Raw genomic sequence first — 23,183 nt, 5'->3', positions numbered from 1 at the left:
ATTAAAATTAATTAAACTGAGCCTCTTTATTTTTCGGGTCACACTTGCTGCTTGAAATCTAACCTTTTTTTAGGAAAATTAATGTGATATATTTTTGATTAATAATATATTTTGATTATTATTTAACATTTTGAGGATATTTTATGATAGTATTAAATTTTTTATTCAAGTTTAATGAGCTATTTTTCCATTAAAATTAATTAAACTGAGCCTCTTAATTTTTTCGGGTCACACTTGCTGCTTGAAATCTAACTTTTTTGGGGGAAAATTAATTTTATATATTATTGTTTAATAATATATTTTGATTATTATTTAGCATTTTGAGGATATTTTATGATAGTATTAAATTTTTATTCAGGTTTAATGAGCTATTTTTCCATTAAAATTAATTAAATTGAGCCTCTTAATTTTTCGGGTCACACTTGCTGCTTGAAATCTAACTTTTTTTTTGGAAAATTAATTTTATATATTATTATTTAATAATATATTTTGATTATTATTTAGCATTTTAAGGATATTTTATGATATTATTAAATTTTTATGAAAAAATTAAGAGCTATTTTCCATTAAAATTAATTAAACTGAGCCTCTTTATTTTTCGGGTCACACTTCCTGCTTGAAATCTAACCTTTTTTTTAGGAAAATTAATGTGATATATTTTTGATTAATAATATATTTTGATTATTATTTAACATTTTGAGGATATTTTATGATATTATTAAATTTATTCAAGTTTAATGAGCTATTTTTCCATTAAAATTAATTAAACTGAGCCTCTTTATTTTTCGGGTCACACTTGCTGCTTGAAATCTAACCTTTTTTTTTTGAAAATTAATTTTATATATTATTGTTTAATAATATATTTTGATTATTATTTAACATTTTGAGGATATTTTATGATAGTATTAAATTTTTTATTCAAGTTTAATGAGCTATTTTTCCATTAAAATTAATTAAACTGAGCCTCTTAATTTTTTCGGGTCACACTTGCTGCTTGAAATCAAATTTTTTTTATTTAATTTTTTTTGAAAATTAATTTTATATATTATTGTTTAATAATATATTTTTATTATTATTTAACATTTTGAGGATATTTTATGATAGTATAAAATTTTTTATTCAAGTTTAATGAGCTATTTTTCCATTAAAATTAATTAAACTGAGCCTCTTAATTTTTTCGGGTCACACTTGCTGCTTGAAATCAATTTTTTTTTTTTTTTTTTTTTGAAAATTAATTTTATATATTATTGTTTAATAATATATTTTTATTATTGTTTAGCATTTTGAGGATATTTTATGATAGTATTAAATTTTTCTTCAAGTTTAATGAGCTATTTTTCCATTAAAATTAATTAAACTGAGCCTCTTAATTTTTTCGGGTCACACTTGCTGCTTGAAATCTAACTTTTTTGGGGGAAAATTAATTTAATATATTATTGTTTAATAATATATTTTGATTATTATTTAGCATTTTGAGGATATTTTATGATAGTATTAAATTTTTATTCAGGTTTAATGAGCTATTTTTCCATTAAAATTAATTAAATTGAGGCTCTTAATTTTTTCAGGTCACACTTGCTGCTTGAAATCAATTTTTTTTTTTTTTTTTTTTTTGAAAATTAATTTTATATATTATTGTTTAATAATATATTTTGATTATTATTTAGCATTTTGAGGATATTTTATGATAGTATTAAATTTTTATTCAGGTTTAATGAGCTATTTTTCCATTAAAATTAATTAAATTGAGCCTCTTAATTTTTCGGGTCACACCTGCTGCTTGAAATTAATTTTTTTTTTTTTTTTGAAAATTAATTTTATATATTATTGTTTAATAATATATTTTGATTATTATTTAGCATTTTGAGGATATTTTATGATAGTATTAAATTTTTATTCAGGTTTAATGAGCTACTTTTCCATTAAAATTAATTAAATTGAGGCTCTTAATTTTTTCGGGTCACACTTGCTGCTTGAAATCAATTATTATTTTATTTTTTTTTTTTTTGAAAATTAATTTTATATATTATTGTTTAATAATATATTTTGATTATTATTTAGCATTTTGAGGATATTTTATGATAGTATTAAATTTTTATTCAAGTTTAATGAGCTATTTTTCCATTAAAATTAATTAAATTGAGGCTCTTAATTTTTTCGGGTCACACTTGCTGCTTGAAATCTAACTTTTTTTTTTTTTTTTTTTTTTTGGAAAATTAATTTTATATATTATTGTTTAATAATATATTTTGATTATTATTTAACATTTTGAGGATATTTTATGATAGTATTAAATTTTTATTCAAGTTTAATGAGCTATTTTTCCATTAAAATTAATTAAACTGAGCCTCTTAATTTTTTCGGGTCACACCTGCTGCTTGAAATCAAATTTTTTTTTTTTGAAAATTAATTTTATATATTATTGTTTAATAATATATTTTGATTATTATTTAGCATTTTGAGGATATTTTATGATAGTATTAAATTTTTATTCAAGTTTAATGAGCTATTTTTCCATTAAAATTAATTAAACTGAGCCTCTTAATTTTCTCGGGTCACACTTGCTGCTTGAAATCAATTTTTTTTTTTTTTTTTGAAAATTAATTTTATATATTATTGTTTAATAATATATTTTGATTATTATTTAGCATTTTGAGGATATTTTATGATAGTATTAAATTTTTATTCAAGTTTAATTAGCTATTTTTCCATTAAAATTAACTAAACTGAGCCTCTTAATTTTTTCGGGTCACACTTGCTGCTTGAAATCTAACTTTTTTTTTTTTTTTTTGGAAAATTAATTTTATATATTATTGTTTAATAATATATTTTGATTATTATTTAACATTTTGAGGATATTTTATGATAGTATTAAATTTTTTATTCAAGTTTAATGAGCTTTTTTTCCATTAAAATTAATTAAACTGAGCCTCTTAATTTTTTCGGGTCACACCTGCTGCTTGAAATTAATTTTTTTTTTTTTTTGAAAATTAATTTTATATATTATTGTTTAATAATATATTTTGATTATTATTTAGCATTTTGAGGATATTTTATGATAGTATTAAATTTTTATTCAGGTTTAATGAGCTATTTTTCCATTAAAATTAATTAAATTGAGGCTCTTAATTTTTTCGGGTCACACTTGCTGCTTGAAATCAATTTTTTTTTTTTTTTTTTTTTTGAAAATTAATTTGATATATTATTGTTTAATAATATATTTTGATTATTATTTAGCATTTTGAGGATATTTTATGATAGTATTAAATTTTTATTCAAGTTTAATGAGCTTTTTTTCCATTAAAATTAATTAAACTGAGCCTCTTAATTTTTTCGGGTCACACCTGCTGCTTGAAATTAATTTTTTTTTTCTTTTTGAAAATTAATTTTATATATTATTGTTTAATAATATATTTTGATTATTATTTAGCATTTTGAGGATATTTTATGATAGTATTAAATTTTTATTCAGGTTTAATGAGCTATTTTTCCATTAAAATTAACTAAACTGAGCCTCTTAATTTTTTCGGGTCACACTTGCTGCTTGAAATCTAACTTTTTGGGGGGAAAATTAATTTTATATATTATTGTTTAATAATATATTTTGATTATTATTTAGCATTTTGAGGATATTTTATGATAGTATTAAATTTTTATTCAGGTTTAATGAGCTATTTTTCCATTAAAATTAATTAAACTGAGCCTCTTAATTTTTTCGGGTCACACTTGCTGCTTGAAATCAAATTTTTTTTTTTTTTTTTTTAATTAATTTTATATATTATTGTTTAATAATATATTTTGATTATTATTTAACATTTTGAGGATATTTTATGATAGTATTAAATTTTTATTCAAGTTTAATGAGCTATTTTTCCATTAAAATTAACTAAACTGAGCCTCTTAATTTTTTCGGGTCACACTTGCTGCTTGAAATCTAACTTTTTGGGGGGAAAATTACTTTTATATATTATTGTTTAATAATATATTTTGATTATTATTTAGCATTTTGAGGATATTTTATGATAGTATTAAATTTTTATTCAGGTTTAATGAGCTATTTTTCCATTAAAATTAATTAAATTGAGGCTCTTAATTTTTTCAGGTCACACTTGCTGCTTGAAATCAATTTTTTTTTTTTTTTGAAAATTAATTTTATATATTATTGTTTAATAATATATTTTGATTATTATTTAGCATTTTAAGGATATTTTATGATATTATTAAATTTTTATGAAAAAATTAAGAGCTATTTTCCATTAAAATTAATTAAACTGAGCCTCTTTATTTTTCGGATCACACTTGCTGCTTGAAATCTAACCTTTTTTTTAGGAAAATTAATGTAATATATTTTTGATTAATAATATATTTTGATTATTATTTAACATTTTGAGGATATTTTATGATAGTATTCAATTTTTATGAAAAAAATAAGAGCTATTTTTCCATTAAAATTAATTAAACTGAGCCTCTTAATTTTTTCGGGTCACACTTGCTGCTTGAAATCAATTTTTTTTTTTTTTTTTTTTTTTGAAAATTAATTTTAGATATTATTGTTTAATAATATATTTTGATTATTATTTAGCATTTTGAGGATATTTTATGATAGTATAAAATTTTTATTCAAGTTTAATGAGCTATTTTTCCATTAAAATTAATTAAATTGAGCCTCTTAATTTTTTGGGTCACACTTGCTGCTTGAAATCTAAATTTTTTTTGGAAAATTAATTTTATATATTATTATTTGATAATATATTTTGATCATTATTTAGCATTTTAAGGATATTTTATGATATTATTAAATTTTTATGAAAAAAATAAGAGCTATATTTCCATTAAAATTAATTAAACTGAGCCTCTTTATTTTTCAGGTCACACTTGCTGCTTGAAATCTAACCTTTTTTTTAGGAAAATAAATGTAATATATTTTTGATTAATAATATATTTTGATTATTATTTAACATTTTGAGGATATTTTATGGTAGTATTAAATTTTTATGGAAAAAATTAAAAGCTATTTTTCCATTAAAATTAATTAAACTGAGCCTCTTTATTTTTCGGGTCACACTTGCTGCTTAAAATTTAACTTTTTTTTGGAAAATTAATTTTATATACCCTTATTGGTAACACTTTAAATTAAGGTACACATATTCACTATTAACTAATTGCTTATTAACATGATTATTACTAGCATATTGACTGCTTATTAATACTTATAAAGCACATATTAATGCCTAGATTACATACGTAACCAGAGACCTTTTTTTAGATGCAACCTTAAGACTAAGGTTCATCAGTTATAGTAGTTGTGTGTTGTAATGGATTTGTCAATTGTGAAGAGCAGGCAGCTTTAGAACAGGGAATGGGTAAGGGTTAATAAGTCTCCAACTACTAGTGAATTAGTAATGAGCAAGACCTCACTTTAGAATGGGTAACATATTCAGACTTAAAAAGACTTAATTTAGAGTTAATTGGACACTATTAACACTTGTAGTTATGTGTGTTGTTACATAAGAATAGACCATATTTATTAAGTGTTATTAAGAGAGAATGACTATTCTTCTGCTACTACCAGCTTAATAAGCCCATAATAAGCAAAGCGTATTAAGATCATAATTCTCATACAACAACTGCCTTACTTACTCCCAATAAGCAGTAACTATGAGTTAATTAAAGAAAAACTCATAGTTAATGGTCTGTTAGGCGTAGAATAAGGTCGTGCAGAGTAAGGCATTAATATGTGCTTTATAAGTACTAATAAGCAGTCAATATGCTAGTAATAATCATGTTAATAAGCAATTAGTTAATAGTGAATATGTGTACCTTAATTTAAAGTGTTACCAAAAATAAAGTAAATGTAAAAATCGATAACACAGCCATTAACACATGTTTTAAAGCTTGTATTAAATTTATTATTAAATTTGTAAAGCAAAACCTGCGTTTCTGCACATGCGCAGTGCAAATCGTGTAAAGGTAAGGATCAAGTAGTGACAACTAGCTGATTAGTAAGTTACTAGCATGATTCTAGCATGACTAGCATGTTGCTAGCATGACAAATGTGTCACTGGCATGTTGATAGCATGACTAGCATGTCAATAGCATTATGCTAGCACGTCACAAGTATTATGCTAGCATGTCACTAGAATGATGCTAGCATGTTGTTAGCATGTCACTAGCATGATGCTAACCTGACTAGCATGCCGTTAACATGTTGTCAGTATGGCTAGCATGTCACTAACATGTTATTAGCATGACTAGCATGTCACTAACATGTTATTAGCATGACTAGCATTTCACTAGCATGATGTTACCATGACTAGCAAGTCACTAGCATGTTTTAGCATGACTAGTAAGTCACTAGCATGATTCTAGCATGACTAGCAAGTTACTAACATGATTCTAGCATGATTAGTATGTTACTAGCATGATTCTAGCATGATTAGCATGTTGCTAGCATGTTGTTAGTATGGCTAGCATGTCACTAGCATGTTATTAGCATGACTAGCCTCTCACTAGCATGTTATTAGCATGACTAGCATTTCACTAGCATGATTCTAGCATGACTAGCAAGTTACTAGCATGATTCTAGCATGATTAATAAATTACTAGCATGATTCTAGCATGACTAGCATGTCATTAGTATGTTGTTAGGCATGATTAGCAAGTTGTTAGCATGACTAGCATGTCACTAGCATGATGCTAACATGCCAACATGTCGTTAATGTTGTTAGTATGGCTAGCATGTTATTAGCATGACTTGCATGTCACTAGCATGACTAGCATGTAACTAGCATGTTTTTTATAGAGATGCACAGATTGCAATTTTCTTGGCCGATACCGATTCCGATTTTTGCCGATTTCCGATTTTATTTTTTTAAGAGCTGTAATGAAAGCATAGGCCTATACAGAAATATTTTCTTTAATTAAATTTATTTTATAATAAAATAATTTTTTTAAACATTACAGGATCTTCTTACAACAAAATAACTTTAACAACAAATTAAAGTGCTTTGTGACTTAAAAAAGGTATAAAATGAGTTCCTGTAACTAACATAGTATAGTTATACTAGCAAAAATCTTTTCCTCTATGTACATTTTTATTTTATAATAAAAGAAATGTATAAACATTGCAGCATCTTCTCATATTAAAATAACTTTAACGAAATAAAGTGCTCTGAGCCTTGAAAACATTAGAAATAAACTATAAGTAACAAAGCAGGCATACAAAAATCTACTTTTCTTCAATTAATTTTACATGGATTTTTTTAAAACATTAATTACAGGATCATCTCACAACAATAACTTTAATAACAAAAAGTGCACTGTGTCTTCAAACAGGTAGAAATAACAAGTTAGTACTAAATGCTATTACTTGAGCATTAATGGCAAATTTTCCTTGATAAAGAGAAGCATTTCTGTCTTGTCAGCAGTTAATCCAACGGTACTACACTTCGTAACATTCATTCACATATTTGCGCTACGCCACCACATACAGCGTCTTCACACAGATGAAACTTACTAGAGAAGTGTGACATAAATGCATCTGTGCATAAATACAAATTAAATTCACGTCGTGCCCGCTTTAATTACCTTCAAATGGAACATATACGCTCGCTTCGAACTATTAGCGTGTGAAGACGCTGCATGCGATGGCGCAGCGCAAATATGTGAATGAATGAAAGTGTAGTAAACGTCAACGGATTTTCCCTGGAGGAGGGAGCAAATAACACTGGGCAGGGACTGTCAATCAGAACACAGTTCAGTCACAGAACTTACTTCTAACGAGTGGGTTATCTGAATCATGTGTGTTAACTAACAGAGACATGCAAAATACACAGAGCAGGGCGCGATCTACCACATGTCCAGCAAAGCTAAACAAACGCGTGGTTCGTGGTTGTTCCCTCACGTTGTATTTTGGCCTTGTAAATGTTACAAACTGCAATCTTTGTGTCATCTTCACTCACACCAAAGACATGTGTGCGCGCGCGTGGCTGTGACGTAATTGCATGCGCCGCTGGCAATAAAGGGATCGGCTAGGAATCAGCAAGAGGAGAAATTGACCGGCCGATTCCGATCACTAGCCGATCAATCGGTGCATCTCTAGTTTTTTATCATGACTAGCAAGTCACTAGCATGTTTTAGCATGATTAACAAGTTACTAACACGTTCTAGCACGACAAGCATGTAACTAGCATGTTTTTAATCATGACTAGCAAGTCACTAGCATGTTTCCAACATAATTAACAAGTTATTAGCATGTTCTAGCATGACTAGCATGTAACTAGCATGTTTTTTTCATGACTAGCAAGTCACTAGCATGTTTCTAACATAATTAAGTTATTAGCATGTTCTAGCATGACTAGCAAGTCCCTAGCATGTTTTTAGCATGATTAACAAGTTACTAACATGTTCTAGCATGACTAGCATGTAACTAGCATATTACATGCTACTAGAGTACAATCAAAACTTTATTGGCATAATTGTCGTTTACAGTATTTGCAAGCTAGTCATGCTAGCAACATGCTAGTGACATGCTAGTCATGCTAGCAACAGGCTAACAACTTTCTGATAATGCTAACAACATGCTAGTTACATGCTAGTCATACTAGAACATGCTAGTAACTGGTTAATCATATCCCTGCTGAAAAAAAACAGCTAATACCAGCCTAGGCTGGTTGGCTGGTCTTAGCTGGTTTAAGCTGGAAGTAGCTGGTTTAAGCTGGTCTCCCAGCCTGGCCAGGCTGGTCAGGCTGGTTTTAGCTGGTGGTTTCCCAGCCTGACCAGCCTGGCCAGGCTGGAAAAGTGGCCAAAACCCCTCTAAAACCAGCCTGCCTTCCAGCTATGACCAGCTAAAACCAGCCAATCAGCCTAGGCTGGTTTTAGCTGTTTTTTTCACCAGGGATATATAATGTATACTTGCTAGTGTGTTCTGTGTGGTTGCTAGGCAACTATTAAATTATTATTATTATTAATTTTATTATTATTATTATTATTATTATTGATTATTGATTATTATTATGATATGAATGTCTCTGTGTGTGTTTTCTAGTGTGGATCATGGAGGAGAGTTCAGGATCACAGCAGGACTTTTATGAGCTATTTGTTGTTGTTGTTGTTGTTGTTGTTAATTAATCCCTTTATTTTTGGACACACCTGGTATCTTTAGTCAAAAGTGACTTTTTTTCAGGAAAACCAATCCAATATATTTTTGTGCAACAATATTTATTGATTATTATTCAGAATTTTGAGGAGGTTTTTTGAAAGTATTCAATATTTAAACCATTTTTATGAGCTTTTTTTGTTGTTGTTGTTGTTGTTGTTGTTAATTAATCCCTTTATTTTTGGACACACCTGGTATCTTCAGTCAAAAGTGACTTTTTTTTCAGGAAAACCAATCCAATATATTTTTGTGCAACAATATTTATTGATTATTATTCTGAATTTTGAGGAGGTTTTATGAAAGTATTTAATATTTAAATCATTTTTATTGGCTATTTTTTTTTTATTGTTAATTAATCCCTTTATTTTTGGACACACCTGGTATCTTCAGTCAAAAGTGACTTTTTTTTTTTTTTTCTTTTTTAGGAAAACCAATCCAATATATTTTTGTTCAACAATGTTTTTTAAATTTTATGAATTTTGAGGAGGTTTTATGACAGTATTTAATATTTAAATCATTTTATTGGCTATTTTTTTATTGTTAATTAATCCCTTTATTTTTGGACACTCCTGGTATCTTCAGTCAAAAGTGACTTTTTTTTCTTGTTTAGGAAAACAAAACCAATATATTTTTGTTCAACAATAATTTTTGATTATTATTGTGAATTTTGAGGAGGTTTTATGAAAGTATTCAATATTTAAACCATTTATGAGCTATTTTTGTTGTTGTTGATTAATCTTAAAGTATTCAAAATTTAAACCATTTTTATGAGCTATTTTTTATTGTTAATTCATTTCTTTTTTTGGACACACCTGGTTTCTTCACAGATTGATTAGCTTGTTCAGGTGTATTTGATTAACTGCAGCCCTCTAGGACCGATGTTCGCCACCCTGGCTTAGGATGTCCAATTCAACCCAATGCAAAGATTCTGCCGATAGTGGCCAATCATGCAATGCACATCAATGATGTACATCCAAGTAAATGAGATGGAGGGAAGTTAGTGAGTGAAGGGCATAAAAAATTAACTAGAACACAGCCCTTGTTCCTCTGTCATTTAGTGATTCAGCTTGTTAACAGCCAGTGTTCATCAGTTTATGAATTAATTAACTTGTTTTAATTCACTCTGTCATGTGAACTATATTAGTAAACTAATGTAGGGAATAGTGAATGAGGATATAGGGTGTCATTTAGGACACAGTCTCTCAGTGTTGACTTTGAGCACTGTTTATTCACAGCATATACCTGCAGGCTACTTTCTTGAAAGCAACAAATATTACTCAGAATGCATTGTTTTCTGTGGTATATTGTTTTAATAGTAAACAGTATTTAACTATTAAAACTGACATACACTGTGTGCATAATTATTAATCAAGTTGAAATTTGGGTCATATTTGTTTTCTAAGCATATTTTACCAGTCCCAAACCACATCAATCCTAATAACTACTATTAATTTTGTATTTAATCATTTAATCATGTGATATATAATTGTCCATTAAGGCTGGAAGTGAAAAACCTCCTTATATTCAGGTGTGCAGAATTATTAGGCATGTTTTCTTTTACAGATAAAATGAGCCAAAAAAGAGATTTAACTCAGATTAAAGAGTCAAAAACTGTTAAATGCCTATAAGAAGGATATTAATGCGCTACTGGAATTTGCAAAGTTAAGGCATGACCATTTGACAGCTAAATGCTCGTTGGGTCAGCACAGTCAGAAAAACAGGCGGAGGACAAAATACAAACGTTAACTGCAAAATAATTAAGAATTAAGGTTAAGAATTAGGTGTAAAAACCATCAGAAACCATTTAGTCTCCAGTGCCACCATTTTCCACAACTGCAACCTAAGTGCAATGTGTCAGGTTCTCAGAGTTTGCTTAGGTAAAAAAATCCTAAAAAATGACCCTCATTTAATGTGTTGTAAAATACGTGAAGACTGTTTTTTAAAGGCTTTATAGACAGAGAAGAGTGACTCTTGAAGGACCCTCTTATACAACTCTTTCAGGAATTTATCTTCCAGAATCTGGTAGTAAGTTCTGGGAGTTCATTTTAGTACATCTCTGCAGGACAGACTGTTTAGGATTGGAAATAGATCAAAACTAAAGTCCCAAAACTTACTGTCAGATTCTGGAGGATAAACTCTCGAAAGAGTGCTACAAGAGGATGTGGTGCTGGTCCTTCAAGAGTTACTCTCAACTCACCTGTCTATAAAGCCAAAAAAAAAAACAGTCTACATGTATTTCACAATACTTTAGCATGTTATTCTTATTAAGTGAGGGTCATTTTTTAGGATATTTTGCCCAAGCAAAGTCTCTGAGAACCTGACACATTGCACTTCTGGAGACTCCAGGTTGCAACGGTCCCTTTCTCTGTGTCAGACTTAACTTTGTTTGTTGTTGTCTTCTAAATAATTCCGCGAGTGGTGCTTGAGGAAGTGACGTCCCTGCATCAGCGTAGTGCGACCTGATCCAGAGTCCCGAAAAGTGAAGCCAAAAGTTTTCGATCGTCCCCCAGTGGCTGGCTGCAGTATAAGTCATAAACCCCACCCTCTCCATGTAATCTAATGAGAAGTGAGCCAAACTAAATAATCGAATTACACTTCAAATAATTTTTTTTTCCAAAGATGGTTTCCATCGTGTGAGGTAGTTCATATACTGCTTATTCATGTTCAATTGTTCGTTTTTCTAATAAGTTCGCTTTTAGGTAGTTATTTAATGCTATAAAAACGGGGTGTGGTGTCATGATTGTGATCTTTCGATTGGATCTGCGGGAGTTTGGACGGGACTTTGATACCGCGGCTCCGCCTCACAACACTACTGCGCATACTCTGGCTCCAAACAAATCTCTACTGCGCAGACTCTGGCTCCAAACAAATCTCTACTGTGCAGACTCTGGCTCCAAACAAATCTCTACTGCGCAGACTCTGGCTCCAAATTACGTCGTTTCCCCCAAGATGGCAGCGGCCATATTTAGACGCAATGGTTTCACTTTTCTATAGTGAAATGAAGCGGAGATGCGTCGTCCATCTTTTTTTACAGTCTATGATCCAGCCCCTGAAGTGAAACACAGGAAACAGAAATACTGCAAAATAATAATAACGCGACTAAACTAAATGAAATAACGTTATAACATTTTGTTTTGTCTCGTTTTCATCAATGAAAATTAAGACATTTTAGCAGTTTTTATTTTGTAAACCACATCTAGTCCCATTTTTATTTGTCAACAATATTGCATTATACATTTAATTATAGTCATTGTCACATGACCAGCATTTACGTTTTGTCTCATGTCGTTTTCGTCATGTGATAAAGGTTCGTTGACAAAAATATTTAGTCATAATTTTCATTGACGAAAGCAACACTAGCCTGTATTGTCCACTTTCAAGGCATTGTGGTTTCACCTTTTTCTGCAGAAGCTGACAAGTGCCCTTGTTGTTTGTGAACAAGGGCACATTCAAGCTCAAACCGGTGTGCAACGTTTTGCTATGGTTTCCAGGTTGAACGACATGTTTCCTGGAAATGGTGTGCAACTGGGTTTGAGATACGTTTTCTCTTGTTTGGTGGGTGTTTCAAAAATGTCAGCCCAATCAGCAGCAACATGTGTATAAACCACGTGGTATTACAGAGACAGCTCGCACAATTGGTCCAAGTAAAAGCAATTAACACCAAAATACATTCGCAAGAGCAAGTATATTGTTTGCACGTTTATTTACATTAAATGCAAAATAACTGAAATAACGAGAGCACAAGCATAGGGAAAGCGTGTGTAATGCTGGGGAAGGCTTTGAGCATGAAATTTTACGTTAGTCTCTGGTTAAGAGTTATGAATCATATCTAATCTTAGTCATAAATGATTCAGTTGTATGTTGTCAGTTTACCTTTAAAATCAATGAAGGCTTTTAATCAATAATTACAGCAAATTAATTTTAATGTTGTCAGAATAATGGAAGATGATTCTGTACAGTACTATACAGCTGTACAGAGACTAAACAATACAATTATTCATATAAAGGCAAAGTGAATCAATAACATACTTATATCAATAATTTATAATAAAACTCTAAATCAGAAAAATATGAATGTGGTGATAATATGGTGATCTGAAGCTATGCATTAAAGTTGTATTAGTAATAAAATTGGTGTCAATAAAATTGTTATAAAGATTGAACATTTTGAAAGAGAGGCTGTGGTTGTTTTGTGGCTCTTAAAGGAGGGCGTCTAATGCTACTTCATGCATTCTGAGTTATTTACACTGTTAAAGAGTTGGATTCTCATGCTAAACATGGCTCAAAAACTTTTTTTTTTTTTCTGGTGAAACTTTAGATAACTGCACACTATAAACAATTAGTTAAGCATTAGTAAATAATGAATTCATCATTTATAAAGCATTGTCCCTGCATAATAGACAGTAGTTACCAGTTTATACATACAACTATAAATGCTTTGGGTAACACTTTAAAGTATGGAACGCATGTTCATTATTAACTAAGAGCTTTTCCTGAACACACTCTTTATTTGCTGCTTATTAATAATTAGTTAATTAGTTAATTAGTTGTTAAGTTCAGGTATTGGGTAGGATTAAGAGATCTAAAATATGATCATGAAGAAAAAGGCATTAATATGTGCTTTATATCTACTAATAAACAGCTAATGTAGACATTCTAATAGTTAATAGTGAGAATTGGTTCTTGAAATTAAGTGTTACCTTGCTCGGTTCTTGATTTATGAGCATATCGATTATGTGTTTAATGTTTGAATGTTTGTATTTTCATAATTAATTAAGGATCAATCCATCATTTCTCAGACCACTTATTTCGGCATTGTCAGTGGTTCATAAGATCATTTAGACAGTGTAAGTAAATGATTAATAAACTATTTAAAAGCATTTATACATATTCAGACATATAGTATTAGTTTGTTAATAAATGTTTTATTACGAAGTTTTCCTATATAATTCATTATTAATTCAGGTAGTTATAAATTATTTAGTAGTTGTCAGTTAACGATTATTGTGAGCTCATCTAAAGTAGTCATCTAAACTAGATCAGGCATCTTGCTGTTTTTTTTTTTTGTTTTTTTTTTCATGCAACAAAAATTATTCTCGTAGCTTCATAAAATTATGTTTGAATCACTGACTATTTTAACAATGTCCTTACTACCTTTTGGGCCTTGAACATCAGAAAGCTCTCGGAATTTATCAAAAATATTTTAATTTGTGCCTGGTTTCATTTTAAACTCCAGCTAAAGCTACACTTGTTAGTGCTGGTCTATGATCAGTATCCCAAAGCCAAATCTAAATTATAACTATTAGTGAAATGGGATAAGCAGACACTAGATCAGGCCTCTTGCTTGTTCTAAATCTATTTATTTAAGAAATGTATTTTTTGACTTTTTAAGGTAGTGTAACGACGTTGTAACTTTCTTCAGCTGGATGCTAGACATCATGAATCAGTATTTTGTGTCCATGTATTTATTGAGTCCCATTCACAGTGTGTAGTACATTACTGCTTACATCCTAACAAAGGATTCATGAGGCTCCCCCACTGCAAAATTTAATTCTGTAAAAAAAAAAATAATAATAATAATAAAAAAAAACACTGTTGAATATCAACATCCAGATACTAATGAGCTGTTCAGAGTTTTAATGTGTAATATGTGTGCAGTGTGCGTCTAAGTTCCTCTTTCACTGAATAAGAGGTTTTTGTTCAGCTGCTCTATTAGTTTGTATCACTGTGATGGACTTTCGGCGGCGGCACCAGACTGAATGTTGGCAGTAAGTAAATGTTCAAATTATTTTAAAACAATACATTAGAGTCATATTACTAAAATTTATGACATTATAATTTGAATGTTTTAATTTGTATTGGGGATTTTTTTTTAAACCAGTATAGGTTTATATTTAAGAATCAAACTACAAACTTGAAAGTTACTATAAAAGTTATTACTATATAAGTATTTACTACTGCAATGCTATTAGATCTTTTTGATATAACATGTGGGTTATAGCAACAATATCAAAGGCGACATACTAATATATCAAACTGTTATTTCGGCCAGAAGATATTTTATCATTTAAACTTGCCAACTTGACCATTTATGAAATGCATTTTACTTCTTGCTGGAAGGAGTACAGTTCAGCATATAGAGTTATAGTACTTATTATGGAAATAATGCAATTTAAAATAATATACTAGAGTGTGAAGTGACTGTAATGTTTTTGCACATTTAATCGAATGCTATTAAAAAATCTCCTAAGGTTTAAATGTATATTAAATGCAGTTAGTTGAAAAGTAGACTGCTGACCCACTTAGGTATAACAAAAGTACATCTGTAAATGTAATTTCGCAATAATATTATAGTAAACTGAAATATACTGTAATTTCTATTGAAACTTATGTATTTTAATATAGATGCAATTTCACATTTGTAATGATGAAATGCATTGCGATTTAGTAATTTAAAAACTTTAAATTCATCAAATAACGTACTATAGTTAAAATGATTATCAAATATCTATGAGCTTTAATATGTTAATGTCAATGCATCAAAAGAAATGTACTTCTCTGAAGTACATCAGATTATTAAAATGTAATGATTTAGATTGTATTTCAAGTAAAACATTTAATGTGATATTGTTAAAAAACAGTCATGAAAATGTACTCTCTCTTTAAGTACGCTTAAAGTAGTCTTTTATTTAATTAATATTACATTATCTGCAAGTATAGTTGTTGTTTTTAATATCCTTTTAACCTTTAGTGTTTACTTGTCACCCAAGGTTAAAAAATAAAATAAAAAAATACAGTAAAAAAGCGTAAAGTAACATTATTGTGTCCCAAAATTGTTATTAAACATCCGTCAATATGATGACATTTAATTACTAATTTGATTTTCATCATATATCGCTTTATCTAAAAAGATAGTAGTAATGTTGTGTGTTACATTCATCTGTAATAAAATGTGTTCAAGTGTCTGTTAAGAGAGTTCTCTGTTGCCCCACTGTTCTGCTCGTTTCTCAGGCGTCACTCCTCCTAAAGTGAGCATCCTGCCCCCGTCCAGCACAGAGATTTCATCAAAGAGCACAGTGACACTGGTGTGTGTGGCCAGCGAGGGTTTCCCGTCAGACTGGAGCCTGAGCTTGAAGGTGAACGGCAGCAGCAGCAGTGAGTCTCAGGACAGCAGCGCTGGGCTCCTGCAGAAGGACGGTCTGTACAGCTGGAGCAGCAGCCTGACTCTCTCTGAGCAGCAGTGGATGGAGAGCGTCTCAGTGAGCTGTGAGGCCACACGCAGCGGCCAGCCTGCCGTCACTCAACAACTGACCAGAGATCAGTGCTCACAGTAGATCTGCTGCTGCCTTCCTGCTCATGTCTCACTTCTGCTTGTCTGATTTAATTCATACAAGTGCATGCAATGATTTTCCTTTTATCTGAAATAAAAGCCTTAATGTCCTTGATTCTCTTCTTGGTTCTACTTTGACAAATAAACGTTTAAAGTACATGTAGTCCATTAAATATTCTACTAATATCATGTGGCCTCTGAAATAACATGGGGTGGTCATGAAGTCTGAATGAACTATAATTCAATACAGTTACACAATCATTTCAAATGCTGAAAGGCAATGTTTTAGAACGAGTTGAGTTCTGTCACCTTGTACGAAACATTAACTTCCTTAAAGTATTTCATGTCAGATACTCAAATAAGCTTCTCTCAGTGAAGCATGACAACACCTGCAGTCGATTACAAAATGAGTCATCTCCAAACAGCATTTGCATCAGTGTTGCTATTGTTAACAAAAAATAAATTTCAGTTTCCAATTGGTTTTCAGTATTTGAAACAAAGCCGAAGTAAAATAACTATAAAATCAGATGGAAAATGGTTGAAAAAGATGAATTATTAAAATTTATAAAATTAAAACTAAAATAAAATAAAGTTTAAATAAATAAATAAATAAAAGCACATAATGAAATTGCTAAAAACTTAAGAGAACATCAACAAATGAATCGATTACACTGTGAGCAGGATGTTATTACAAACCTGTATGTGTTTAATTTCTCTGCTAAACCCAAAAAGAAGAACGTTGAAGAACATCTGTAACCAAAGAGTTGACGGTAGCCATTGACTGCCATAGTGTGAAATGATGTCAATGGAGACCAGAAACTGTTTGGTTCATTCTTCAAAATATCTTATTTTGTGCTCAACAGTAGAAATAATCTCATACAGGTTTGGACATTTCATAATCACTTCTGGGGCCTCATTTATAAAGACTTGCGAAGAAACCATCCTTGATTTTATCTAAGAACTTTTCTGATTTGATCGTAAGAGCGATTCAGAGAAACGAACGTACACACGAAATCCATGCGTATGCTAGTCATTCGGTTATAAATCACAAATGATCGTGGAATTGTGTGCAGCTGAATGTTCCGCCGTCGAAACGCCCCTGCTTAATTAATTAACATATAAAATGAGCTCATTCCTAAAGCAAAAACTCTGTGACAATGGCAAGTAAAAAGGAGCGCAAGAAATCAAATTATAGTGAGGCTGAACTATCTGCAATACAAGGAAACGGTCGTACGCCAAGCTGGAATCTGACGTGGAGATAAGTACTTTTCCACGTCAAAGACGGTTTTTATAAATCTGTACTTTGACGTGGATTTGATCGTACGAACACTCTAAGATCAAATCAGTGCGTAAGAAAGTTTTATAAATGAGGCCCCTGTTGTCTTTGAAGTCGCCTGAATGCTTGTTTTGAGTTGTGCAGATGTTTTCTAGGAGGATGAATTTAAGCATAACATTATACTGTAGCCTTTGGTTATGAGTTACAAATCGTATCTAATCTTAGTTGTGAATGATCTAGTTTTTATATTGTCAGTTTTCCTTTGAAGTCAGTAAAGGGTTTTTATCAATACTTGCAGCAAATGTAATTTTTTTGCTGTCAGGATTATGGAAAATTATACTTTACAGTTCTGTACAGCAGTACCGAGACTGAACAATACAATTCTTCATATAAAGGCAAATTGAAACAATAATATTACTATAATTAAACTAAATCTGAAAACCTTGTGGTGGTATGAAATATTTTGAAGTTAAAGTGGAACTGAATGTCAATAAAATTGTTCTAAAGCTCAACACTTTTTCAAAGGGAGGCTGTGATTGTTTTGTGGTTCTTAAGTTTTAGTCATGCTACCTCTTTGCTCCAGTCCCAGCTGCTCTGCGTTCATGTATCCAAGATAATTGAACGTTTATTTGATATGACTTCAGATAGCACATGAAGAATATGGAAACATCTTATTCAGTCCACAACCTGCTTTCATTATGAATGCCAAGTTAAAGCTGTACTTGTTAGTTTTGCTGTATGATTAGTATCCCATTGCCAAATCTAATCCTTAACAATTAGTAAAATGCAGTAGATCAGGTATTTTGTAGAGTGATATGAACCCTTCAGAGTTTTAAAAACAGGGTCCAGTCACAGTGTAATATGTGTGCAGTGTTTGTCTAAATCAGTAGTTCCTCTTTCAGTCAAGGGGGTTTTTGTACGGCTCTGTTTCACTGTGTTCGTGGCCATTCACTATGCTGTTGACAGTAATAATCTCCTGCATCTTCAATCTGGACATTTCTGATATTGAGCATGAAGTTTGTTCCTGATCTCCCATCAGTGAATCTCTCAGAAACTCCAGACACTTTGCTACCAACACTAGAGAACAGGAGTTTGTGTGTTTCTCCGGGTCTCTGATGATACCAGGCTAAACTGGATGTTAAACTAGTACTGCTGGACCTGCAGTTGAGAGTGACGCTGCTTCCCACAGACACCGAATCCACTGATGGACTCTGAGTCAGAATGATCTCAGCAAAACAACCGGCCATCATTGTTAACATTGGTAAACAGATGACACATTAGAAAAATGATAAAAAGCATTCATTAATCACTAAATATTTGCTTTAATCTCACCAGCAAAAGAAAGCAGTAGAGAGCAGATCATCAGAGCGTTTGCAGTCATCTTTGCTAAGATTGAGTGAGAACAGACCAGAGCTGCTGTTTTCAGTCCTGATCGAGGACAGTCAGTTTTAAACAGAGGGGTGGTGCACTTATTCAAAACTACTTCCTTTCAGGTGAAAATGTGTCCCATATGTGTCAGAAATTGAATTTTAAACTAAATTAATTTTAAAGTGTTATTAAATGTGCCTTTTCCACAAATACAAAGACTCAGATATCAGCTGATATTTCTCAAGAGTTTCCTAGGATATTCTGATGATATTTCATGAACATTTATTTTGCCATCAGTCAATCAGCTGCAGTTTAGATTGTAATTTTCCTTTTTAAAAACACAATTAATAGTTTTTATTATTGAAATAGATTTGATCACAATAGCAAGTAGAGGTAAAGCAGTTGTTGTGGAGATGCAGTGAACAGAGCAGCTGCTGAAGCGTGCAGAGGTTTTTGCTCAGCTGCTCTATTCGTTTGTATCACTGTGATTAACTTTCGGCGGCGGCACCAGACTGGATGTTGGCAGTAAGTAAATAATTAAATCATTTTAAAACAATACAATATAGTCATATTACTAAAAATTAATGACATTATAATTTGAATGTTTTCCGTTGTATTAGGAAAAAACTTCTACCTTTCTGCTTGATATGATTACAGCAAATATTTGTCTGTGTAAGTTTATATTTGAGAGTCAAAATGCAAAATTAAAAGATTCTATACAAGTTATTTACTATAAAAGTCTTTACTAAGTACATGCTATTAGATCATTTTGTCATAATATGTGGGATACAGCAACAATATCAAAGGCAACATACCAATATATCAAACTGTTGTTTTGACCAAAAGGTATTTGAATGGATTTGTGTACAAATGTATTTAAACTTACCAATTTGACATTTATTAAATAAATTTTACTCCTTGCTGGAAGGACTAAAGTTCAGCATATAGAATTATAGTATTTATTATGAAAAAAATACACTTTAAAATAATATACTAAAGTCTGAAGTATATTTATTTTTTCAATATATTTTTTAACACTTACTTGCATGTTATTAAAAAAATCAATTAAAGTTTAAATTTAAATGAAATGCGATGAGTTGAAAAGTAGACTGCGGACCCACTTAGGACAAAAGTACATCTGTATATGTAATTTCACAATTAATTATTAGTAATTGCACATTTGTAATGATGCAATATTTTGCCGTTTAGTAAGTTTAAACGGTATCAAATTACACACTATAGTTAAAACTTATAATCAAATATTTTGCATGTGCTTTAGTGTTAGTCGGCACATCAAAATAAGGCTGAGAACACATTAATTTTTCAATAACCTTCATTATTGACTCTATTCTGGATGTACGTTGATGTGGTAATACTGAGTTCACTTGTTACGCAACTAGGTGAAAACATCCAAGCAGAGCAAAAGCTTATAGTTACTAACTCCATGGCTTCCCAAACTTGTTATTAACCATCTGTCAATATTATTGCATTTATTGAGTCTAGAAAAACTTTCATCATATATTGCTTTATATAAACAGATGGTAGGAATGTTTTCTGTTACATTCATCTGTAATAAAATGTGTTCAGGTATCTTTTAAGAGAGTTCTCTGTTGTCCTGCTGCTCTGCTCATTTCTCAGGCGTCACTCCTCCTAAAGTGAGCATCCTGCCCCCGTCCAGCACAGAGATTTCATCAAAGAGCACAGCGACACTGGTGTGTGTGGCCAGCGAGGGTTTCCCGTCAGACTGGAGTCTGAGCTGGAAGGTGGACGACAGCAGCAGCAGCAGTGAATCTCAGGACAGCAGCGCTGGGCTCCTGCAGAAGGACGGTCTGTACAGCTGGAGCAGCAGCCTGACTCTCTCTGAGCAGCAGTGGATGGAGAGCGTCTCAGTGAGCTGTGAGGCCACACGCAGCGGCCAGCCTGCCGTCACTCAACAACTGACCAGAGATCAGTGCTCACAGTAGATCTGCTGCTGCCTTCCTGCTCATGTCTCACTTCTGCTTCTCTGATTTAATTCAAGAGCATGCAATGATTTTTCTCTTTTATCTGAAATAAAAGCCTTGATATCTTTGATTCTCTTCTTGGTTCTGCTTTAACAAATGTTTAAAGTACAAATATTACAATAAATATTCTACTAATATCAGGTGGCCTCTCAAATAACACAGGGTGGTCATAAATACTGTATGTAGCTAAAGTCAAGCCAAATTATTGCAACATTGTCACAAAAAAAACTCAAAATCAAAGTGAAATGAAAGAAATATTTTGTTTATATTTCTAATGTTTTTGAAAAAAAAAAAAAATATGCTCACCAAGACTGCATTTTTGAAAAAAAAAAAAAAAAAAAAACAGTGATATGACTAATATAGTAAAATATTACTATTTAAAATACTTGTTTATATTGTACTATATTTTAAAATGTAATGTATCACTAATCCAGTCTTATATATTTCAGTATTCTTTGATGAACAGAAAATTCACAAGAACATCGTTTATTGGAAATATAACTTTTTTGTAAAAGTATTGACTGCCACCTTTGATCGATTTAATGCACTAATGCTGAATAAAAGAATCCATTTCATTTGAGGGGGAAAAAACTTTTGTGCAAAATGCACTTTTGAACAGTGGTGTATACCATAACTACCAATAAATAAATAAATGAATAAATTCACTCTAGAAAACATGCATTGTTTCTTCTTCTTTGTCTTCCCATTCCTCCTCCTCCTTCTTTTCCGTATTTTTTTTTTTTTTTAAATAATTTATTTTGTTATGGCAGCTTGCAGCTAACTTCTGGTGCAGTACCGCCACCAACTGGACTGAAGTGTGAAGCATTAATAGGCAGGTGACAATAAACAAAAATAAATATTTTTTTTATTCTCTCTTATAATCCTAATATTTTAAGATATCCTAATATTGCACTATATTTTTGTTGCAAATAAAAAAAAATCACCAATTGTCTTTTAATTACTTAAATTCTATTCTTATTTATTTATTGAAATATTTATTTATTTTTACATTTTATTGGTACATGAGCTATTGTTTTCGCTTGATCACATAATTGCATGTGTTTCAGGTTATCATATTTTATACAATGAATGGTTTAGTCTAGAATGCCCTGCAAGTAATTAAATCTTCCTTCCTGTTTAAAAAAAAAAAAAAAAAAAAAAAAAAAAGAACTTGTATCCCATTGCCTGTTTGTTGCTGCATGCTATACAGACGTCTGCCCTTTCTTTTACAGTTCCACATTTGTACATCTATCTCTGTGTGCTTCACAGCTTGCTTAGCTCACTTATCAACCAAAGATCATTACCCTATACTCCTATATGAGCATGAACCCACAAAAACAAGTTCACATGATGAGGAGGAGCAAGTTCATCTGTCAAACCTCAATTAATGGTCATGGTCTCTGAATGCTTTTTTACAGTTTTACCCAAGCACAGATAAACTGATGGGAGACGCCAGTGAAAGACAGTGACTAGATCTAAAATATTCCGATATTCAGTGTGGACAAACAGAGTTTGGTTACTGAATGCTTTTGTCACTTGTGCTGAACAGCTTGTGAACATTAATGTATTTGTCTCTTTATAAAAGAACAGGCAACCATATTTTGCAGCAATGTGAATATCGCCACATGTATAAGTTAGTATAATGTGAATTGTGAAATGAGTGAAGTTGAATGTTGTAAAAAAAAGAACAATATAGAAATGCTCTGAAAAGTCTTTGGAAAGATGGAAATTGTGAAAAGTGTGACTCATACTTTAATGAAGCATGTGTGATTCTGCTGCAATAAATAAATCAGGATAAGCGTCACAAAAGTTAGAGGAATAACAGATTTGATCCTGTTAAAAAAGTATATAAAATACATATAGCAAGGATGATACACCATGTAATCATGTAATTTAGACTGTAGATTAATCATACTGTGCAGTCATGTGACTTCGCAAAGCTAAATGTAGCGGTAAAGTCTAGAAGGGATACAGCTAAGGCTACTGGGCATGCGCACATCAGTCTAACGTTATTTTTGTCACAATGTACAACAATAATACTTTTTTTGT

At 30.9% G+C, this 23,183-nt stretch overlaps 3 gene segments (V, D, J or C); 2 read left to right on the top strand and 1 right to left on the bottom strand.

The window, feature by feature from the left end:
• The first annotated feature begins 12,658 nt into the window (after positions 1-12,658).
• Positions 12,659-16,491, top strand: LOC141318497 (Ig kappa-b4 chain C region-like). The segment is given in 2 exon segments: positions 12,659-12,686; positions 16,169-16,491. Coding segments are annotated over 2 exon segments (351 nt in total).
• A 2,201-nt stretch (positions 16,492-18,692) lies between these two features.
• On the bottom strand, positions 18,693-19,010 carry LOC141318481 (immunoglobulin kappa variable 3-15-like). The segment is given in 1 exon segment: positions 18,693-19,010. A coding segment is annotated over 1 exon segment (318 nt).
• Positions 19,011-19,625: 615 nt separating this feature from the next.
• Positions 19,626-21,108, top strand: LOC141338194 (immunoglobulin kappa light chain-like; the record flags this gene model as incomplete). The annotated part of the segment is given in 2 exon segments: positions 19,626-19,656; positions 20,770-21,108. Coding segments are annotated over 2 exon segments (357 nt in total), but the record flags the coding sequence as incomplete, so codon positions are not given.
• Between the last annotated feature and the right edge of the window lie 2,075 nt (positions 21,109-23,183).

Source organism: Garra rufa, chromosome 1 (genome assembly GCF_049309525.1).
Source record: "Garra rufa chromosome 1, GarRuf1.0, whole genome shotgun sequence".
NCBI lineage: Eukaryota > Metazoa > Chordata > Actinopteri > Cypriniformes > Cyprinidae > Garra > Garra rufa.
This window is presented reverse-complemented; position numbering and strand designations above follow the sequence as displayed.